Source organism: Patella vulgata, chromosome 2 (genome assembly GCF_932274485.2).
Source record: "Patella vulgata chromosome 2, xgPatVulg1.2, whole genome shotgun sequence".
NCBI lineage: Eukaryota > Metazoa > Mollusca > Gastropoda > Patellidae > Patella > Patella vulgata.
In genome coordinates, this window is record NC_065880.2 from 48,282,354 (window position 1) to 48,300,288 (window position 17,935).

Genomic DNA, 17,935 nt, shown 5'->3' on the forward strand with positions numbered 1-17,935 from the left:
AAGCAATTTGATTGGTTGAGAAATTGGAACACAATAACTTTGGTTCTAATTGGATGAGAGTGATGAAACTCAGAGTATAGATTCATTACATCAATTTGTTTCATAATGTACAGTCGCCCTCGTTTCTCACGACAGCAATTTTAATACCCTCTTACATCGTGTGCAGTCCTATCGATTCGAGATACATTTTCGTCAAAAGAGTATTGTTGTTCTAATTTCCCCGAGTAAAAGAGTACAGGGGTAAAAAGATGTGGTCATGCAAAATGTATCATAAAAGTCAAACATGATTGAAAAGCGATTTGTAAATAAAGGTCCGTTATCATCATACGGCGGATTTGACTTCATTATTCTGAAATAGACCGTAAAAATGAAATAATGAAAATAATATATGACCGACACGTACACACTTGTCAACTGGTGGTGTGTATTGTATAGATAATGTATATAGTATGTGTAGTGCATGTCACGTCACCAGCCAATCAACCGGATTAAGGTTGTAATTGAAAATTTGAAAACCGTTTTTCGCTTTCGGATACTTAAACCTCAATAGCTGAATTAATTTTAATCAGATTGGTTTGAACTTGCCGGAAAATGGATATAGTAACCATTGGCTATAAGTACATTCAATTAAGATTTTTAATCTTATGTGGTCTTTAAATAAGGTTGATGATGCGAATTTTCTTCAAAGGCTTAGTGGTAGAATGTTTAAACTTGGTGTAGATGTTCTTTACGTGAATGTTTTCAATGATTAACATTTTCCACGAAAGCTAAGCTATTTCATTGGTCGATGCTTTGGGACAAAATACTTTGATTCTAACTGACGGTGAGTGATGAAACTCAGTCTAGGCCTATACTTTCTCTACCAGGTACTTAAAAACCTTGACTGAGTTCTTGCTTAGACCAAGATAATATATAGATAACCACTTTGATTGCTCGATACTTTTCAAAAAGATAAATGTGAAATTAATTAATATGTGTCAACTATGTAATTGTGATTGCGGTGGGAGACATCAGCCTCACTATTGGCTTGTTTTATTCATACTTACGTGGAAGATCAGAGACAGGGGGGGGGGGGGGGTGTTAACGTCCACTCGACAAAAACTAGGTCATTTCGGGACTAACACATGGTTCAATTTTATTTCAATAATTCGTTTGCGTATAGGAGTCTTTAGCAGTGGGAGGACCCGAAGAAAACCTGGACAAGGTTGGACAGGGTACCCTACTCCTTGTCACGTACAACCGGGGAATCGAACCACGCCAGTTGACTCATGTCAGACCTTATGATACAGCCCCCCCCCCCGCCAAATCATGATTATTCGCAATACAATGAATATATGATTTCAATATTTAATATTCACTAATTTAAAATTAAACATGCAACTTGGAACACACGACTTGACAATGAGAACAACGTGATTTTTTTATACAGATATCATGTTTGGTACTTTTCTTTTACTTGTCACAGATAAAACTAAACCAGTTAGGATTTGGAAGCTTTTAGATCAAGTTTATTATCAGTGTAGATTTATCGAATTCTCTTCCCTCTTTTTTTCAGTTGACTTTCATCAATATTCTTCTTCCGTTCCGGAATGCGATAGTGTGAAGCATCGTGGTCATGACGAACCTTCCGTTATCTCCTTTTCTGAAAATCATGTGAACGCTATAGAGCTACGGTTTGTAACATAATTTTTTTTCAAATAGGATATAAAGTGTAGTTGTTTATGTGTGATGCGGTCCTCCCCCTCTTACTATTCTCTCAGCTAACCGAAGAACTCCAAATGCATCATCCGCTCATACCAACGTAGATTTATGACGTCGTGTGCCCCTAGTCCCTATCAGGGAGCATTAATTTGAGTCCAGACGATAAAAACAGATGAGTTATGACGTCAACTTTAATCGACCAGACCGACGAAAATGACCTAAATATATATATATATATGTACATACTATGTCTAAATGTTTGTCTCTGTCCAAATGTTCGTCCACATTCATGTCTGTTTTGTTACAAATTTTGTAAACTTCCACTGGCACCTCTTTATTCTTTGCACCTGCTATCTCATGTCTCTTGCTGTTATCTATTGTCTTCTGTACATATATATAAAAACCTAATTATCCTCTTTTTCACTAATCACATTGTAAATTATTGCACCTTGTATACATAACATGTTATTGTCTGCGATATCACCTCGGTGGAAGCGGACGTAAAATACAACTAACTAACAACAACGACGTCAACTTTGGCCGAACTCGGAAACACGCCCCTTTCCTTATATGGTCAGTTAGTTTGGCGAAATTGTGATAGTCGAAAATGCAATGGAGAAAATCTGATAGTTGAAAATGCAAAGATGAAAAATTTACAGTGAATTTTCAAAGGCGAAAAGTAGAGAGGGAAAAAACATAACTTGATTTTTACATTGTTAATTTTTGTCGAACAATTTTTGTTTTGATACTAATAGTGATTTTCATGATGGTAAATATCCATTAAAATGTATTAACTGTTATGTGATTTTTACAAGTGAAAATTCTCGAAAATGGCCATTTTGACTATGATAATTTTGCAATTTTAATCATGATATTTTCTCTTAATATGGCAACGATTCGGCTCCATAAATATCATTCAAAGTCCTTGACATTGAAAACACGATTTATTTGTCAATTTAAATCAACTTTAAAGTAGCTAAGTCTCTAACTCAATATCATCCACAATCTTCGGGGCCACCCCACTATGCCAGTTTTTAATCCCTGAACAGTTAATTATCTATATATATATTTGTGACTGTCGTTTGTCTGTCTGTCTGTCTGTTCGGGGTTGGCGGCTACACCAGGTCTGCCCCGAGTCTGAAATTTGGGGTATAGGGTTAGCTCGGACCGGGGAGTAACATAGGCCAGGTGGCGTTAGTCTACCACTTCCGGTTTCGGAGTTATGACTCCCGAGCGAAGCCGCGGTCTGTTCGGGGTTGGCGGCTACACTAGGTCTGCCCCGAGTCTGAAATTTGGGGTATAGGGGTAGCTCGGACCGGGAGTAACATAGGCCAGGTGGCGTTAGTCTACCACTTCCGGTTTCGGAGTTATGACCCCGAGCGAAGTCTGTCTGTTCGGGGTTGGCGGCTACACTAGGTCTGACCGGGGAGTAGCATAGGCCAGGTGGCGTTAGTCTACCACTTCCGGTTTTGGAGTTATGACCCCCAAGCGAAGTCTGTCTGTTCGGGGTTGGCGGCTACATCTGCCCCGAGTCTGAAATTTGGGGTATAGGGGTAGCTCGGACCGGGGAGTAACATAGGCCAGGTGGCGTTAGTCTACCACTTCCGGTTTCGGAGTTATGACCCCCGAGCGAAGCCGGTCCGTTCGGGGTTGGCGGCTACACTAGGTCTGACCCGAGTCTGAAATTTGGGGTATAGGGGTAGCTCGGACCGGGGAGTAACATAGGCCAGGTGGCGTTAGTCTACCACTTCCGGTTTCGGAGTTATGACCCCGAGCGAAGTCTGTCTGTTCGGGGTTGGCGGCTACACTAGGTCTGCCCCGAGTCTGAAATTTGGGGTATAGGGGTAGCTCGGACCGGGGAGTAACATAGGCCAGGTGGCGTTATTCTACCACTTCCGGTTTCGGAGTTATGACCCCCGAGCGAAGCCGGTCTGTTCGGGGTTGGCGGCTACACTAGGTCTGCCCCGAGTCTGAAATTTGGGGTATAGGGGTAGCTCGGACCGGGGAGTAACATAGACCAGGTGGCGTTAGTCTACCACTTCCGGTTTCGGAGTTATGACCCCCGAGCGAAGCCGGGTATCCTGCTAGTCGGATTATAATTAACACCTTTATCAACCTTGAGGTTGTGATCTTACCGGGAAAAGATGGACTTCTGATATTCAATATTTAAGACAAAATAAACATTTTACCATTGGTACACGAATCGTGTACCAAAATGCGTTTCGGCGCCATTTGGAACAAGGGACTCAAAGAACGAGGCTGGACATATTCCGCAGTCATGCCAAACGGTGACGTCATATACTTATCTGGAGAGCACGCACAATAAATACTATCGGTTTAGACTGGAATAACCAGACGCTAGAGATGAGCATTCGATTGAGACTTCTGGGGTATTTCGCCGAACATAACTGATTAGAAATTATTGTAAAAACAGAAACGATTGAATGTAAATCAGTTTATATACATTCATATTACATTATTATATGCGTTGCGACCCATTTGTGTCAATTTCTAGGTCCCAAATATTAGCGATTTAGCTCCTTTAAATAACTCTCATTTTATTATTCTCTGTCTCAGCTTGCCTGTTACAACTTATGAAATAATGAGGAAACTGGATTTATATTGAAGACTGGGCACCCGTAGATCGTATGCAATGCGATTAGTGTTAAAGTGAGGATAATCGGGATTCGAATGACAAGAAGTTACGTAAAATGGCTTTGTGTTTGACCAACACCCGCTGTTGGATTATGAGCAATAGTAGGTAATCATGGTAAACTAAACCTTGGTAACCCAACATTTACAAATTTTTTAAAATATCTTGAAAAACAGGAAGGTCTCTTTTTGACCCATTCATAAAAGGCAAACCAAAGTGACGTTTTGATGAACCAGTCGTTAACCTGAAACCAGTTAAATGTGCAAACCACTCTTGTCTGGATAGACCGAAGCAACATTGTGAGTATTCGCGAATAATCGTCTGCTAACGTCACGTGACATGTGTACATAAATAATGAGAAGGAAGCTTGAAGTAAAGTAGCCGTGCTTGTTCTAGGCGATAGTAAGCTTTATTGAAGTTAGGCTGTATCTACAAAACTCTAAAGAAAGCGAAGGAACAACCTACCACCATGCCAACACTTGGAATTGATAAAAATGACCATCAAGGTACGTCTTTGAGTAAAATTCCGTATTTTTTGAGGCAGTTGAATTCATTTTGTGTATTTCCGAAAATAAAAAAATCAGAATACTGTAGGTACTACTACTACACGCACTGGAATAAAAATGTAGTACAAGTAGGTCTGTTAATGTAATGTAAATATGTCTAATTATATACATGTACCAGGCCAATATTAATATTTTTTATGACAAAGCTGCATGTCTACTTATAATGGCAATACATAAACTACATTTAAAATAGCGAAAAAGGAAGTAAATTAGGCTACATATTAAACTTAGTCATCAATGTTCTTACCCATTTATTTTGGGGGATATATGTCTATAGTTATTGTTTTGGCGGTTTTAAATGATAGACGTTCCAATTTAACCATTGTCCGATTTCCCTAAATGAGTCAAAAGATCCACACAGCACTGTGTTGCTAACTGAGCTTCATCTCACGAACTCTATGGGTTATTATCACAGCCAGTTGAAATTCAAGCACGCGCCAGTTAGTGCTCCCATGACACCATATCCGACCAGTGTTCATGAATGACTGGTAATATTAAGGAGACGCCACCAATTATTGACTCTCTCGCTCTCTCTCTCTCTCTGCTTCCATTTAATAGAATTGAAAATGTTTATTTGGTATTTGTGTGTATGAAAGATATAAAACGGATTAGATCCGCATTACAAAATAATATACTATGTTTGCTAATATACTACTTCTAATTTGTGTTATTCTCAAAATGTCAACGGTTAACCTCATGCAAGCTTTAGGGTAATTGTGACAGATGACCATGACTTTCACGAGAATCAATACTTTTAATTACCACCAAAGTTCTGGGGCAATACTATAATTATCCATAATATCTTTGTCATGCTGCATTTGCCAATTTCTTTTCACAGGCGTGCGCATTGTACGACAGGTTTTGCTCGGGTAGATCACAAGCTATACAATTATAGTGTATAATAGTGTGTTTTTTTATGATTTCACCGTTGATCGAAATGATGTTATTGTGTATGAAATCTGGCACAAAAGATATTGTTTGGCAGAAGTACAAAACAAAATTTATCGCTGAAATTAGGCAGGGGTTTGCATGAACACCTTTAAAGGAGATAAATCGGTATTCTTTGGCACCTAGAAATGGACACAAAGGGCGCAACGCATATAATAATTTATTATGAATGTATATAAACTGATTTACGTTCAATCCTTTCTGTTTTTACTGTAATAATCTGATAAACAAACAACACCATATATGATGATCACTCTTGTCCATTTTCCCTAATTGTCGTACGCTATATAAGCAGGAGTTTACTGACCTTACGATATCACCTTAGGTGGAAGTGGACGTAAAACCCCAGAAACGAACGAACGACAGTAAGTCCGACTTGGAATAGAGCTCCTCCCGATTTATGGCTATTTCATGTTCTTAATAAAGGTCTTATCAATTATGCTAATCTTCTGTTATCTGTAGTGTTACAATTGAACGGCAGTCTTTGTCGCCAAGTTATTCCAGTCTACACCGGTAGTATTCTCCTTTGGGGTATGTTTAGCCTCCATCATCGAGTTGCTTCATTACAAATGACGCTCGAAAGAATTCTGGCACAAATTTTGAAATGTTCATTTTATCTTAAATATTGAATGAAATGAAATGTGACTTAACGTTCTACTGTTCTGCCCGACTTGGCTAATGAAGACGGTCATGCGCCATACAGTGTGCTTAACTGGCACAACGTGAGAACATGGAGTAAAATAGTATTTGTTATTGGTATCTAGACGTAATAAGGTCATGTTATGGTTTCAAGAACCCGTGTCACCAGATTGGCGTAACAATGATCAACAAAAGAGATGAGGTCAGGATTTGCCTTTAGCTATAATATCATACAGATGGAGTACACAGTTTTTTTTATATGCCGTTGTCATTCTTTCGCGTTTAAAGAATTTACAAGTGTTTCGAGCAGTAGGTCGTTGCACCGTGGAAAACCTCTTCGTATATATAGCTTTGCAAATAAGAGATGATGAATGTCGCATATGAAGCGAAGTAAGCTTATTTTTTCTAACATACCACTTTTATTTAGTGGAATTAATCACATTAACAAGTCACTTTTGCTGTACTTTTGAGTATACTGTAAGGTTGTTCATAAGCAGCCGCGGTAATAATTGTATGTACATGTATTAAATTTAGTGATAGTAATAGCATTATATCATGTAGATAACATAAAATTTTATTACATAAACCGCCCTTTTCGGGCAGCATGTAAATTATACATTACGCATGAAAAATACATAAAACATAAAACATGGATGAAAAATACATAAAAAGTAGGACAAATGAAGATGTTTGTGAAATGGACTCTCACTGCTGCTTAATCGGAGAATTGTGTCACAACATCATAATAATAGACCAGGGTCCGTATTCAAAGGTTTTCTTAAAGTTAAGTAAAAATACTTAACTTTTCCACTTAACCAAGTGTCTTTCCTTAAATCGGTATTCAAAGGCTCTATTTTACATACACTTGGCTATGTGAAAAACTTAACTGCACACTTAAAATATGGAATACCAACATTAGCCAAAAAGCATGAATTTTTAACTTATGGAATAACCTCCACTGCCAAAAATCACGAATTACTCACGTCGCACGCAAGTTATGTCCCCTTAAGAGCACCACTATACTCTATTAAAATCTTACTTGTCATTACTAAAGGAAAATGTTTGTCGAAATATTATATTGTAACGCACGAAAATAGTATGACTATAATTTATGATGAATTATGATGGTACGCATCCGTTACCGGAACAGCTGTTTTCGTATAGATGTTTTTCAAAAAAATAAATAAATAACTAAATTCCAATAGCAGTTATCGAATAGAGTATAAAGATGTATATTGGAAACTTTATTATAACGAACAGAAAATAACATATTAGCAATACGCAGGACTATTGGCTTTAAAGTTAAACTGAACAAATCATTCAGTGTTGTTTATCAATCTACCATTTGAGAAATTCATAGAAATTGTGTCAGTTCCTAAATTTTAGAATCCCAAAGGCCTGGCCATGACAGTTAATTGTAAATCATTGGTGGCACGCCTCGGTCAGCAGTCATCATCATATACTTCAAATATATGGGAATGAATTGTAAAAATTAAACCATGCCTTGCTTTTCGCTGCCGTATTAATATTTTCTGAAATCTACAATGGAATGTCATCGCAATGGTCAAATTTACAAATAAATTTAACGCATCAAACTTTATTATATGACAGTCGTGGTAAACATGATTGATTAAGCAATACGATCATGATAGTAACCATTTCGGTGGTAGTAACCTTATGCACTATTATGGCTCTACAAAGTCAAAGCTGATGATGAAAAAAAAAACGTTTGATGAGAGTTACGCTCAGCAAACAGCAAAATTGTCTTTGTTTCAATCCCAATCCCCTAACTTTTAAAATCGCCATAACGGGCCTGCTACTGCATTGTGTACTCTGGCCAAAAGAACTCATTATAATCTCACTTAACTTTATGGTACCTCCCATAGGTCACTTAAAGTTAAGCGGATTTTTCTCACTTAAACTGGTCTTTGAATACCACTAAAAGACTAAACACGTACGAGTTAGGCAGCTTAACTTTGAGGGAAAATTCGACACTTAACACTGCCTTTGAATACCACTTACCCTTAACTAACAGGAAGTTACGTATATTTAAGTGAAATCTAGTAGTTAAATGACTATCTTAGATATCCTTTGAATACGGACCCAGAAGTTTTATAGGTTTAGGATTAGGTTTAGGCACATCAAATCTCTTTAATTAGTGAACAGGGTGGGGTGGGTCTTTTTTTCATGAACAAGATCCTGATCATAGTTTGACGTCTAATGGGGTCGTGGGTCATGCAGGGGATATTCAATCTTTTCGGAAGGCGTGGAGAGGGCGATGTATTGATTGCTGTACAGAACTGACCGATTTATAATTATTTTCTTATTAACAGAAAAGACATGTGTTTGCTAACTTCGCATAATATCTGACGACAATAAAACTTGTAAACAACTGGTAATTGTTTATAATTATATTAATAATATTGTTGTATCCTTCTTCGTAGTGTTTACTTCCTAACGATATAAAGTTACAATCTAAACCAGTTCACTACAAACTGGGTTGATTTTTTTTTTTAGAATAATGTGTTGCATAAAATACCAAGTTGCATAGCCCTGGGTTATATATCTTGTTCGACAACAATTTAATATACAAATAGAACTAATTAGTTTGCTTTAGATGCCCTATAAGAAAAAAAATTAAAAATTATTTCGTATTAACATTATGTAAACAGCTCCTTTATATGTTCTTTCAGCCAATCCTGGGTATTAATTGACTACCTAGCGACCAGTTTTGATTCGAGTGTATACTGTATTTAAAACTGTATTAAAATTCTTTCGTATACTGCATTTATTTTCTCATTAGAATATCCATCTGTTTCAGAGAGGATTACGAAAGTCTTCTAATATCTCTGTAAAAGATGACTACCTTCAACACGTGACTTTTCATCACGCGGCGTCAATCAATGGCTCAATGGCGCGTGCATTGTTTACATAAGACCTTACTGGTTCGGGCGGAATGGAGCCTTTTACTCATTTTAATACCCATTTACACTTAATAGGAAATAAGTTTTACCTACAAATACGTCAAACGTCTTTATTTATTTTTCTAATACATAAAAAAATGTTTTAGAATTTAATTTGTCGGAGGAAAAAAAGTTAATATTTGTGGCTCATTAAGTCGCATCGATGTCATCCTTATCAGTGATTGTCGCGGCCTAGCGAACAGTTGAAAGGTTGACTGTTTCCCCTGACTTCGTGAAAGAAAGTACGCTACTTCCCTTTAGACCACTTGACACCGATACGTTATCTTCTTCATTGTATCACGTTTCCTCTTGAAAATTACTAAAATTTTTTTAACTACTTTGTGAATCATTAAGCATTTTTTCCCTGTTGTTTAAAAGACTGAGTTTCCCTTATTATTTTAAAGTTGTGTTCACGCACTATACATATCTTCCTGCTTACTTATAATGATGAATTCCTTTGTCGCTGAATAAAAGCAGACAAGTGTGAGAAAGATGCATATTTACCCGAGCACACATTAGAGTGTACGTAAAAGAACCCTTGACAATTGGAATTTGATCAAAGTGAGCTAAAACACCGCGGTCTTGGACAATTCTCCTCCATAGCATTGTACTCGTGACAATAAATTTTAGTCTTAAAATGACCAACGTTTTCTGGGAGCTGTAATGACTCAGGGAGGAATTAAGGCGCTGGCGATCCCGAGTTCCATCTCCCAAAGATCTCGGCTCCTTCCGATATTGGCATGTATCGGACCACAACTTCATGGATTATGGCCCCTGATTGTACGAAAAATCACGTTTTTAGCTTGTGGACACGCTAGAGTCTAGAGGTCACAATTTTGATCCGATTTTGATGAAACTTGGAATGCATGTTTATAACCCACATATCTTGTTTCTACGAATATTCGACATAGACACGTTAAGGGTCCTTCAATACCTAATTACGCTTATTTTACACGTTTCAGGATATATATATATTTTTATATTCGCGTCTCTCTTGTTTTCCCCAATAACGTGACATACTTATTGAGATTCTTGATTGTATCTATACACGTATTAGGATTTGGTATATATATATATTTTATCCGCACCTGTTCGTTATGTTCTACGAATATTCAGCGTATTGACTTTAAAGGGCATTATTATCCATTTTTGTTATATTAACGTTTAAAGGTCATTATTATCTATTTCATGTTATATTTAAACGTTTCAAGATATAGATATGTCCACTATATTCGTGCCGCTCTAGGTTTCCACAATCACGTGACGTACCTGTCGGGATTTTCGTGTCGTCACATATCACGTGACATTTAGCGTGTCCACAGGGCGAGAATCCCTTGCCCCCAGTGACGTCACACCTCTCGTGCTTTCCACGTTTATTCCATGACGTCACAAAATCATCAGCGATCTACATGTTGGGAATCCCTTGTCTCGATGGGCGTCATGCCTCACGTGACCATCACTGATATCCAATGACATCACAAAGTCATCACGTGATCTACCTTTTGGGAACATCTGGCGGCAAATGTCAATATCACGTGACGTTATCATGTGACGCGCATTATTCCAAATAATGCCTCTTGCAGTCAAGCGAGTATACTACCCCCTCCCCCCCATCCGGTTTATATTCATTATTGTTTATTTCACTTATTCATATATGACACGTTCTGTCAAACACTGTAACCTATTCTTATATAATTATGTTTTTGTTATATTAAACATTCCAACTAAGCAGACTATAGACTTCCTTCTCTTTTATTTTTCAAGACCTCACAATCAAGCTTGCTCATCAGCAATAAAACAACTTTTAAAATAGGAAGTATCTTGTATTTTATTTGATCATAAGTTTCCAATTACACGTTAACTGGATGCCTTATATGAATTTAAAGAATTGGTGTTTGATTTATGTTTAGTAATTCAACTAACACAGATGGTTCCAAATGGCCCCAATGGCTTTCCCACCCCACAACCACATTAATGCATCCAGGGCCGGATTTAGATGAGAGAGGCACTAGGCTATTCCACTTAGGAGGCCCCTCCCAATCCCCCACCCTCACAACTAGGAGAAAATGAAAGTTTGTTTTAAACCCAATGAAACAAAGCCGAGGATGACGACGGGTGTTAAAGATTACAAGGTGCGTGCAAGAAGGCTTATATTATGACAGTGACAAAAATATCATACACCTTGGTCGAAGGCCCCCTAGATCTTGAAGCCCTGCCCTGCGTTTCATCCTGTCTAGCCTAAGGTAAATCTGGCACTGAATGCATCTCATGAGATTAAAGAACCTTAGATCTAAGTACCCCGTGCAGCCTATGGAAGGTTTTGTTTTGTCGACATGATTTATATGTAAACCTCTGAAAAACATTTTTATTGATTGCAGCCGGCAAGATTCGCGGCAAAATGTTGGCAACATTAGGAGCTGCATTGGACGAGATAAATAAGGTAAAATATCATTTGTATTTTTATACGCCAATATTTTCATGTAGATGATTTACTTGATTACTTGGTTTTTTGGTGTTTTATACTACATAAAGCTCTGGACCTTCTTGAGATTGTCCACTTGTATTTGAAATGTGTGTCTAGTTCAGATTAATGAAATGGGGAAGCTTTTTAAAGTTCAACAATTTTTGTTAATTAGTTCTAGATTGTGGCCTTTGCTCACTTTGTATAAACTCGTAAATGTGGTCTACTTTAAATGTGTCTTCTTTGTTTCGATTATTGTGACGAATAACAATTACAATAATTTCAGATAATTACATGTAGTTATTGTCCTTGATTATGCCATAGAATCGCGTCAACGCACCTACCGACTGTATTAAAATTGTGCTTTCTGTTTACTAGAATCATCGTGCGACAAAAATTGTTGACTGCACGGAAGACTTAGCTGCTGTGGACATGTTTCGTTGCCTGTCAACCTATCTTTCTAATAACTTTTTGATATACATTTTTATAGAGTGTGGATTGTTACGATGTCACGATAGGTTAGGATTTAACATCACATGCTTTTCTGTTGTTTTCATTAGTTAATTTGTAGCATTCTTGTAATTGGTTATCATTTTAAAATATTATGTCATGTTTTTATCATTGCGACATTGGTCCCAATGCAGGTTCATGAACTTTATATTTAGCTCATGATGTTGCATAACTTATCATAGTTATCTACCCCTTCAGTTACTATTGTTGTTATTGCTTTTAGTTCCCTTCCCTGTCTGTAAGTGTCTTTATGCCGTTTTTGTTTCCCCCAATTCAATTGCAGATCAAATTCACATTTCGTGGTTAAACGTTGGGATATCTGTCTAAGGGTTGTAACACTACTGATATACAGACCACGTTCGCATTTCCTTTATTAGTTGACGTAAAATCAATGAAAATTCTGTTTTTCAGAATATTTTGAAGCTTAACTTTGGGGTGTTTGAGCGTGGGTTATAAAACTGCCGAATGGCCCTTTGTTGTCCCCCGCCTTTCGAAGAAAGCAGGGGACTATTAAAATGGGTTCGTCCGTCTGTCTGTCTGTCCGTCTGTCTGTCCGTCTGTCCGTCCGTCTGTCTGTCCGTCACACTTTTTGGGACACAATAACTCTCTTCCTAATTGAGCTAGAATGTTCAAACTTGGTGTATGTGTTTATTAGGTCAATGCCTTGATGGAGTTCGAAGATGAGCATTTTCCGCTTAGGGTAAGCAGAGATAAGCAATTTGATTGGTTGATGCTTTGGGACACGATAACTCTCTTCCTAATTGGGCTAGAATGTTCAAACTTGGTGTATGTGTTGATTAGGTCAATGCCTTGATGGAGTTCGAAGATGAGCATTTTCCGCTTAGGGTAAGCAGAGATAAGCAATTTGATTGGTTGATGCTTTGGGACACGATAACTTTTAATTGAGCTAGAATGTTCAAACTTGGTGTATGTGTTTATTAGGTCAATGCCTTGATGGAGTTCGAAGATGAGCATTTTCCGCTTAGGGTAAGCAGAGATAAGCAATTTGATTGGTTGATACTTTGGGGCACGATAACTCTCTTCCTAATTGAGCTAGAATGTTCAAACTTGGTGTATGTGTTGATTAGGTCAATGCCTTGATGGAGTTCGAAGATGAGCATTTTCCGCTTAGGGTAAGCAGAGATAAGCAATTTGATTGGTTGATGCTTTGGGACACGATAACTTTAGTTCTAATTAAGTGAGATTGATGAAACTTGGTGTATAGTTTCATTACAGTAATACCTTGACTAAGTTTGATAATGAGCATTTTCTGCTCAGGGTAAGCAGAGCGATACGCAATTTGATTTTTATATGTGTCCTCTAATTATTTTCCTATTTCGGCGGGGGACATCAGCCTCACTGTTGGCTTGTTGAATTTAAATCATTGAAAATTCTATTTTCGCCGATATTTTTAGGTTAGACTTTGAAGTGTAGGAGGGTTGTACTGTATGCTGTAATTAGAAGTGTTACAGATCATATTTTCGCGTTTCATGAAATTACTTTAACCTTTTACTGACTTACAATTTTAAAAAAAAAAAAAAACCTGTCTTCCGAAATACTGCTATATATAGAAGAGTTACAGAGCCAAGGTGGCTCTGGTCAGTGGTTTAAGCCGAAAGGCCTGGCTGGTAAGGAAACGCGTCTAGTCGTTCGGGTATGTCGAAAAACCGTGGTACCTTAAAAAAAAGAAAAACACCTGGCCATGATATTATACAGATATTACTTTTATTTATACCTAAAGATTCACAATACAACCTTTGTGGACTTATGGGTGGTTTGAATAGTGTGGACGAAAATTTACCTGCCTGGCAACTTAGGTCATTTATGATATCCATATTTCTTTATTTTGATGTAATGTGTGACTTTTTATGCAGGAATATCTAGAAGATGAACACTGGCGGGAGGAAGAAGATATAGTAGAGAGATTGGAAAATTGCAAAAGTAAGAAAAATTATACGCAGGGGCGACATAAAGATATTGTTGGGGGGGGGGGGGAATTTAGCAAAAATGCGACCGACTGATGCACATGTCCCTAATACGAGTTACGCAGTCAGGGGCCGAGCACCACAGATGATAGTTTTCTAGGGGCCAGTAGCTGATCGGGAAGCTGGGAATAGGGGGTGGGCGGTTCCAATTCTAGGGCGCCCCAAATCTAGGGCGCCATCCACAATCACACCCCACAATGGATGTCAACAAAATACTGGCTATAACACTGGACGGTTGATAAGGAGCATGCCACGACGAATTGCTGAATGTCTGAGGATTGGTGGAGCAATTACTCATTATTAAGACGTCCATTTTCACTTTTGACAGTGTATCTATTTGTGAGTGAAATGGGGCCGTCAGATAAGCTGCCCATATGAACTGTTTATGTTCATGTGTAGGCAATTGGCCTGTTATTAACATACACTGGTTACCTCTAATAAAAACAGCAGTGCATTTCCGCATTTGAGCCCCGTAGGCGCAAAAAAAAATTTAGATTATATAACTGAGATTTTAATTTTTTGGGACTGGGCCTAAGGTGACTTTGTCTCACGAGGGTCCTTACTTGGGCTCTGAGATGCCATTTACTGGACTTTGGGGTCTGGGGAATGGGTTTGCAGAATTCTGATGGTCAGAAAATACTTACAACATGAGTAAAATACGTTTTAATTTCTGTTGGGATTAAACATGCAACAACTAAAAATTCTTAAGTTCAATAGATCGCCTTAAGATTTCAGTCGCCGATGCATAATTTTGAGAGTGACTGCACTTATTTTGAGACCGACTATTTTTCTCCCCGGGGAGGTGTTCTTAGATCAACTCACAACAGAATAAGGGTAAAAACATTTTTTTCAAACATGATAAGTTGACAAGGTTGTTTTATACTAAAGTTTTGGGTGAGTAGTGTGACGTATGCAATTTATGTGCACCGATTCACGCAAATACATAAAATTTGGGATTATTCCTTCTATTTTAGCACTGTTTGTTTAGCTCATTAATTCAGTGAGCACTTATTTTGCGACCGACTGCATTTATTTTGCGACCGAATATTTTTTTCGCTGGGGGGGTGTAACCCCCCCCCCCACACACACATTTACGCCCCTGATTATACGCAAATTCATACAGCGTTCAGTTTGTAGCCACTTTCTAGAATAAGTAAAATGTTTTACATGCGCCAAGTTTGCAGAACAGTAGGCCGTTCGACACCCATAAAATGAAATGCATTTCATTTCTTTTATGTACAAATGTTGCCTCATAAATAGATAGCCATGTGATCATTTTATTTTGCTTATTTATTTTCAGAACAATTTTTGGAATATGATAATGATAAGTCAGGGGATCTTAGTAAGTATTACAGAAAATTTATTAATGCTCCTCCCCAGTAACTGGATTCTGGAAGTCCTAAACCTTTATGGGTCCCATTTAATAGTATCCATTAAAAAATGTGCACTGGGGGGGATGTGTACTTCAGGACTGGAATGACTACTGGGGGTGCCCCCCCCCCCCCTTCGAAACAAATTGTAATAATGAAATTGGTAAGTACATGTGTATTTAAGTATGGTGTTCGCACACTTATTATACCATTCAAATTGGTGGCTATATAGCTCTTTGTTTCGTTATTTTGCAAATGATGATAAGCTGTAAATAAATAATTCTAGATATTATGGATGTTAAAATAATGATGGAGAAGTTGGGTCAAGCCAAGACACATCTTGAAATGAAAAAGATGATTGCAGAAGTGGACACATCAAACAGTGGAGCCATTAACTACAAAGATTTTGTCCAGATGATGCTTGGGAAAAAATCTTCCGTGCTGAAATTGTAAGGCTTCATAAAATGATATTTTAAAGCTGTGGCCGTTCCCATTTATTTATTATGGTTTTCCGAAAGAAAGTTCACACTTAGGATTAATAGTATTCTCCGCGATAAGAAGATGACTCAGTCAGTATATTTGCTGACGAAACGTGTGCCAGTTGCTCAGGTTGTCCCAGTTGAGCCATAGTAACCCCATTAAGGTTACTAGTATATATCGAAGTCCATCTATTTAGCAATACTAACTATATATATATAGTTATTGTGGTTCATCAAAATTCAACCACTGATATAAATAGTTCATTCACCCATTAATAATCCTATTACCGCCATCGGTTATTCAGTTAACGTTTTCTTAGTTCATCACATTATTATAGTTCCCATAGTACACTCATTAGTAATCCCATTGTCGTAATCTCATGGGAGAAAACCTCAGTTGGGCCAGTTTCAAGCCCGTCAACCTTACCGAAATACATGTATATTAATTAGGCAAAATCATCAAGTTTATCAGAGTAGTATTCTAGATTGTCTTGTTAAATGATGTTAATCGTTATTTTATATTCTAGGATATTAATCTTCGAAGAGAAAACCAAGCAGCAACAAAAACCACAAGGGTTACCTCCAAAGAGAGATTTGAGTAGCTTACCTTAGAAATAAGATATTTTAAGTAAGCTGCAGCATATACGATTCTACTGTTAAAATAAACTCAAACGTTCTATGGATAAACAAATATTGTAGTTTAATCGAAGCTACGTTGCTACAATGATTCCCTTGTCGTTTTCAAGAGAATCATTGCAGAAACGCAGCTCCGATTAAAATACAGTAATTATTTATCCATAGAATTCTTGTGTTTATTTTAATGTGTTCAGTTACTAAATGCCATTGAAACAGTTCATACTTCTGTTCAATTTACAATCTCTTAGTATTAACACATTGCTTATATAATTTAATAATATTTGGCATGTCTAATAATGATGACCACGAAAACGTTTATCGAATTCAATAATATATATTGCTCATTATTATGCGGATCGAATTTGTATATAAAATCATTTTATATCGTTGTTAAATGTAAACATAAACTTCGGAGATTCAAAGTTATTATCTATGGATGTTATGTCTGATTATTATAATGTTATTCTATTTGTTACTTTGTAAATATTTTATATAGGTATATATGTTGTGAAAGAATTTTTTTACATAAGCATGATAAATGCATCAATAAGTCTTTGGAATTAAACTACATCAAGGAGGCCATTATAGATTCCCAACTTGTTTATTTTTTGTATGCCACATTATTAACAAGGGCAGGAGAGGTGGGTACACTGTGCGTGGGGGAGTAAAACGCCGGTGACTATGTTGTATTTAAGGTAAAGGTCGAAACCGTGTGCAAACAGGTCCATTCGTTCGGTATACCTTCTGTTTTATGGACTGTGTATCTATCTCCGAAGACATTCCAGTAAATATTTAAATACTGCAGATATTAGATGTCACGTAAATATTTTAACCACGATTATAAATAAGTAAAGGGGCCGTGGTAGCTCAGTGAGTCTAGTCGTTCGAAAGGGAGAAACAAATCGGGGTCCCGTGTACACGTGGGATGTCACGTAAAATGAACTCTTGACATTTGGAATTCCAAGTAAGAGTAAACCGTGTCGGTAACCCCATTCTCTGGGCACCCCCCCCCCCTCCCCAAAGC

The 17,935-nt window shown here is 37.4% G+C and overlaps 1 protein-coding gene across 1 annotated transcript; it reads left to right on the plus strand.

Annotated features, from left to right (window-relative positions):
- Window positions 1–4,686: 4,686 nt before the first annotated feature.
- Window positions 4,687–17,493, plus strand: LOC126811926 (allograft inflammatory factor 1). Its single transcript, XM_050537987.2, has 6 exons — window positions 4,687–4,860; window positions 11,849–11,910; window positions 14,316–14,382; window positions 15,727–15,768; window positions 16,083–16,245; window positions 16,803–17,493. Exons 1-6 carry the CDS (start codon window positions 4,824–4,826, stop codon window positions 16,885–16,887), a joined length of 456 nt encoding a protein of 151 aa, XP_050393944.1. The 5' UTR covers window positions 4,687–4,823; the 3' UTR covers window positions 16,888–17,493.
- The last annotated feature ends 442 nt before the right edge of the window (window positions 17,494–17,935 follow it).

Coding starts and splice junctions, on each gene's coding strand:
- LOC126811926 (XM_050537987.2), top strand. CDS start 4,824: ATGCCAACACTTGGAATTGATAAAAATGACCATCAAG. Junction 4,861..11,848: donor TGATAAAAATGACCATCAAG/GTACGTCTTTGA, acceptor TATTGATTGCAG/CCGGCAAGATTCGCGGCAAA. Junction 14,383..15,726: donor GAGATTGGAAAATTGCAAAA/GTAAGAAAAATT, acceptor ATTTATTTTCAG/AACAATTTTTGGAATATGAT.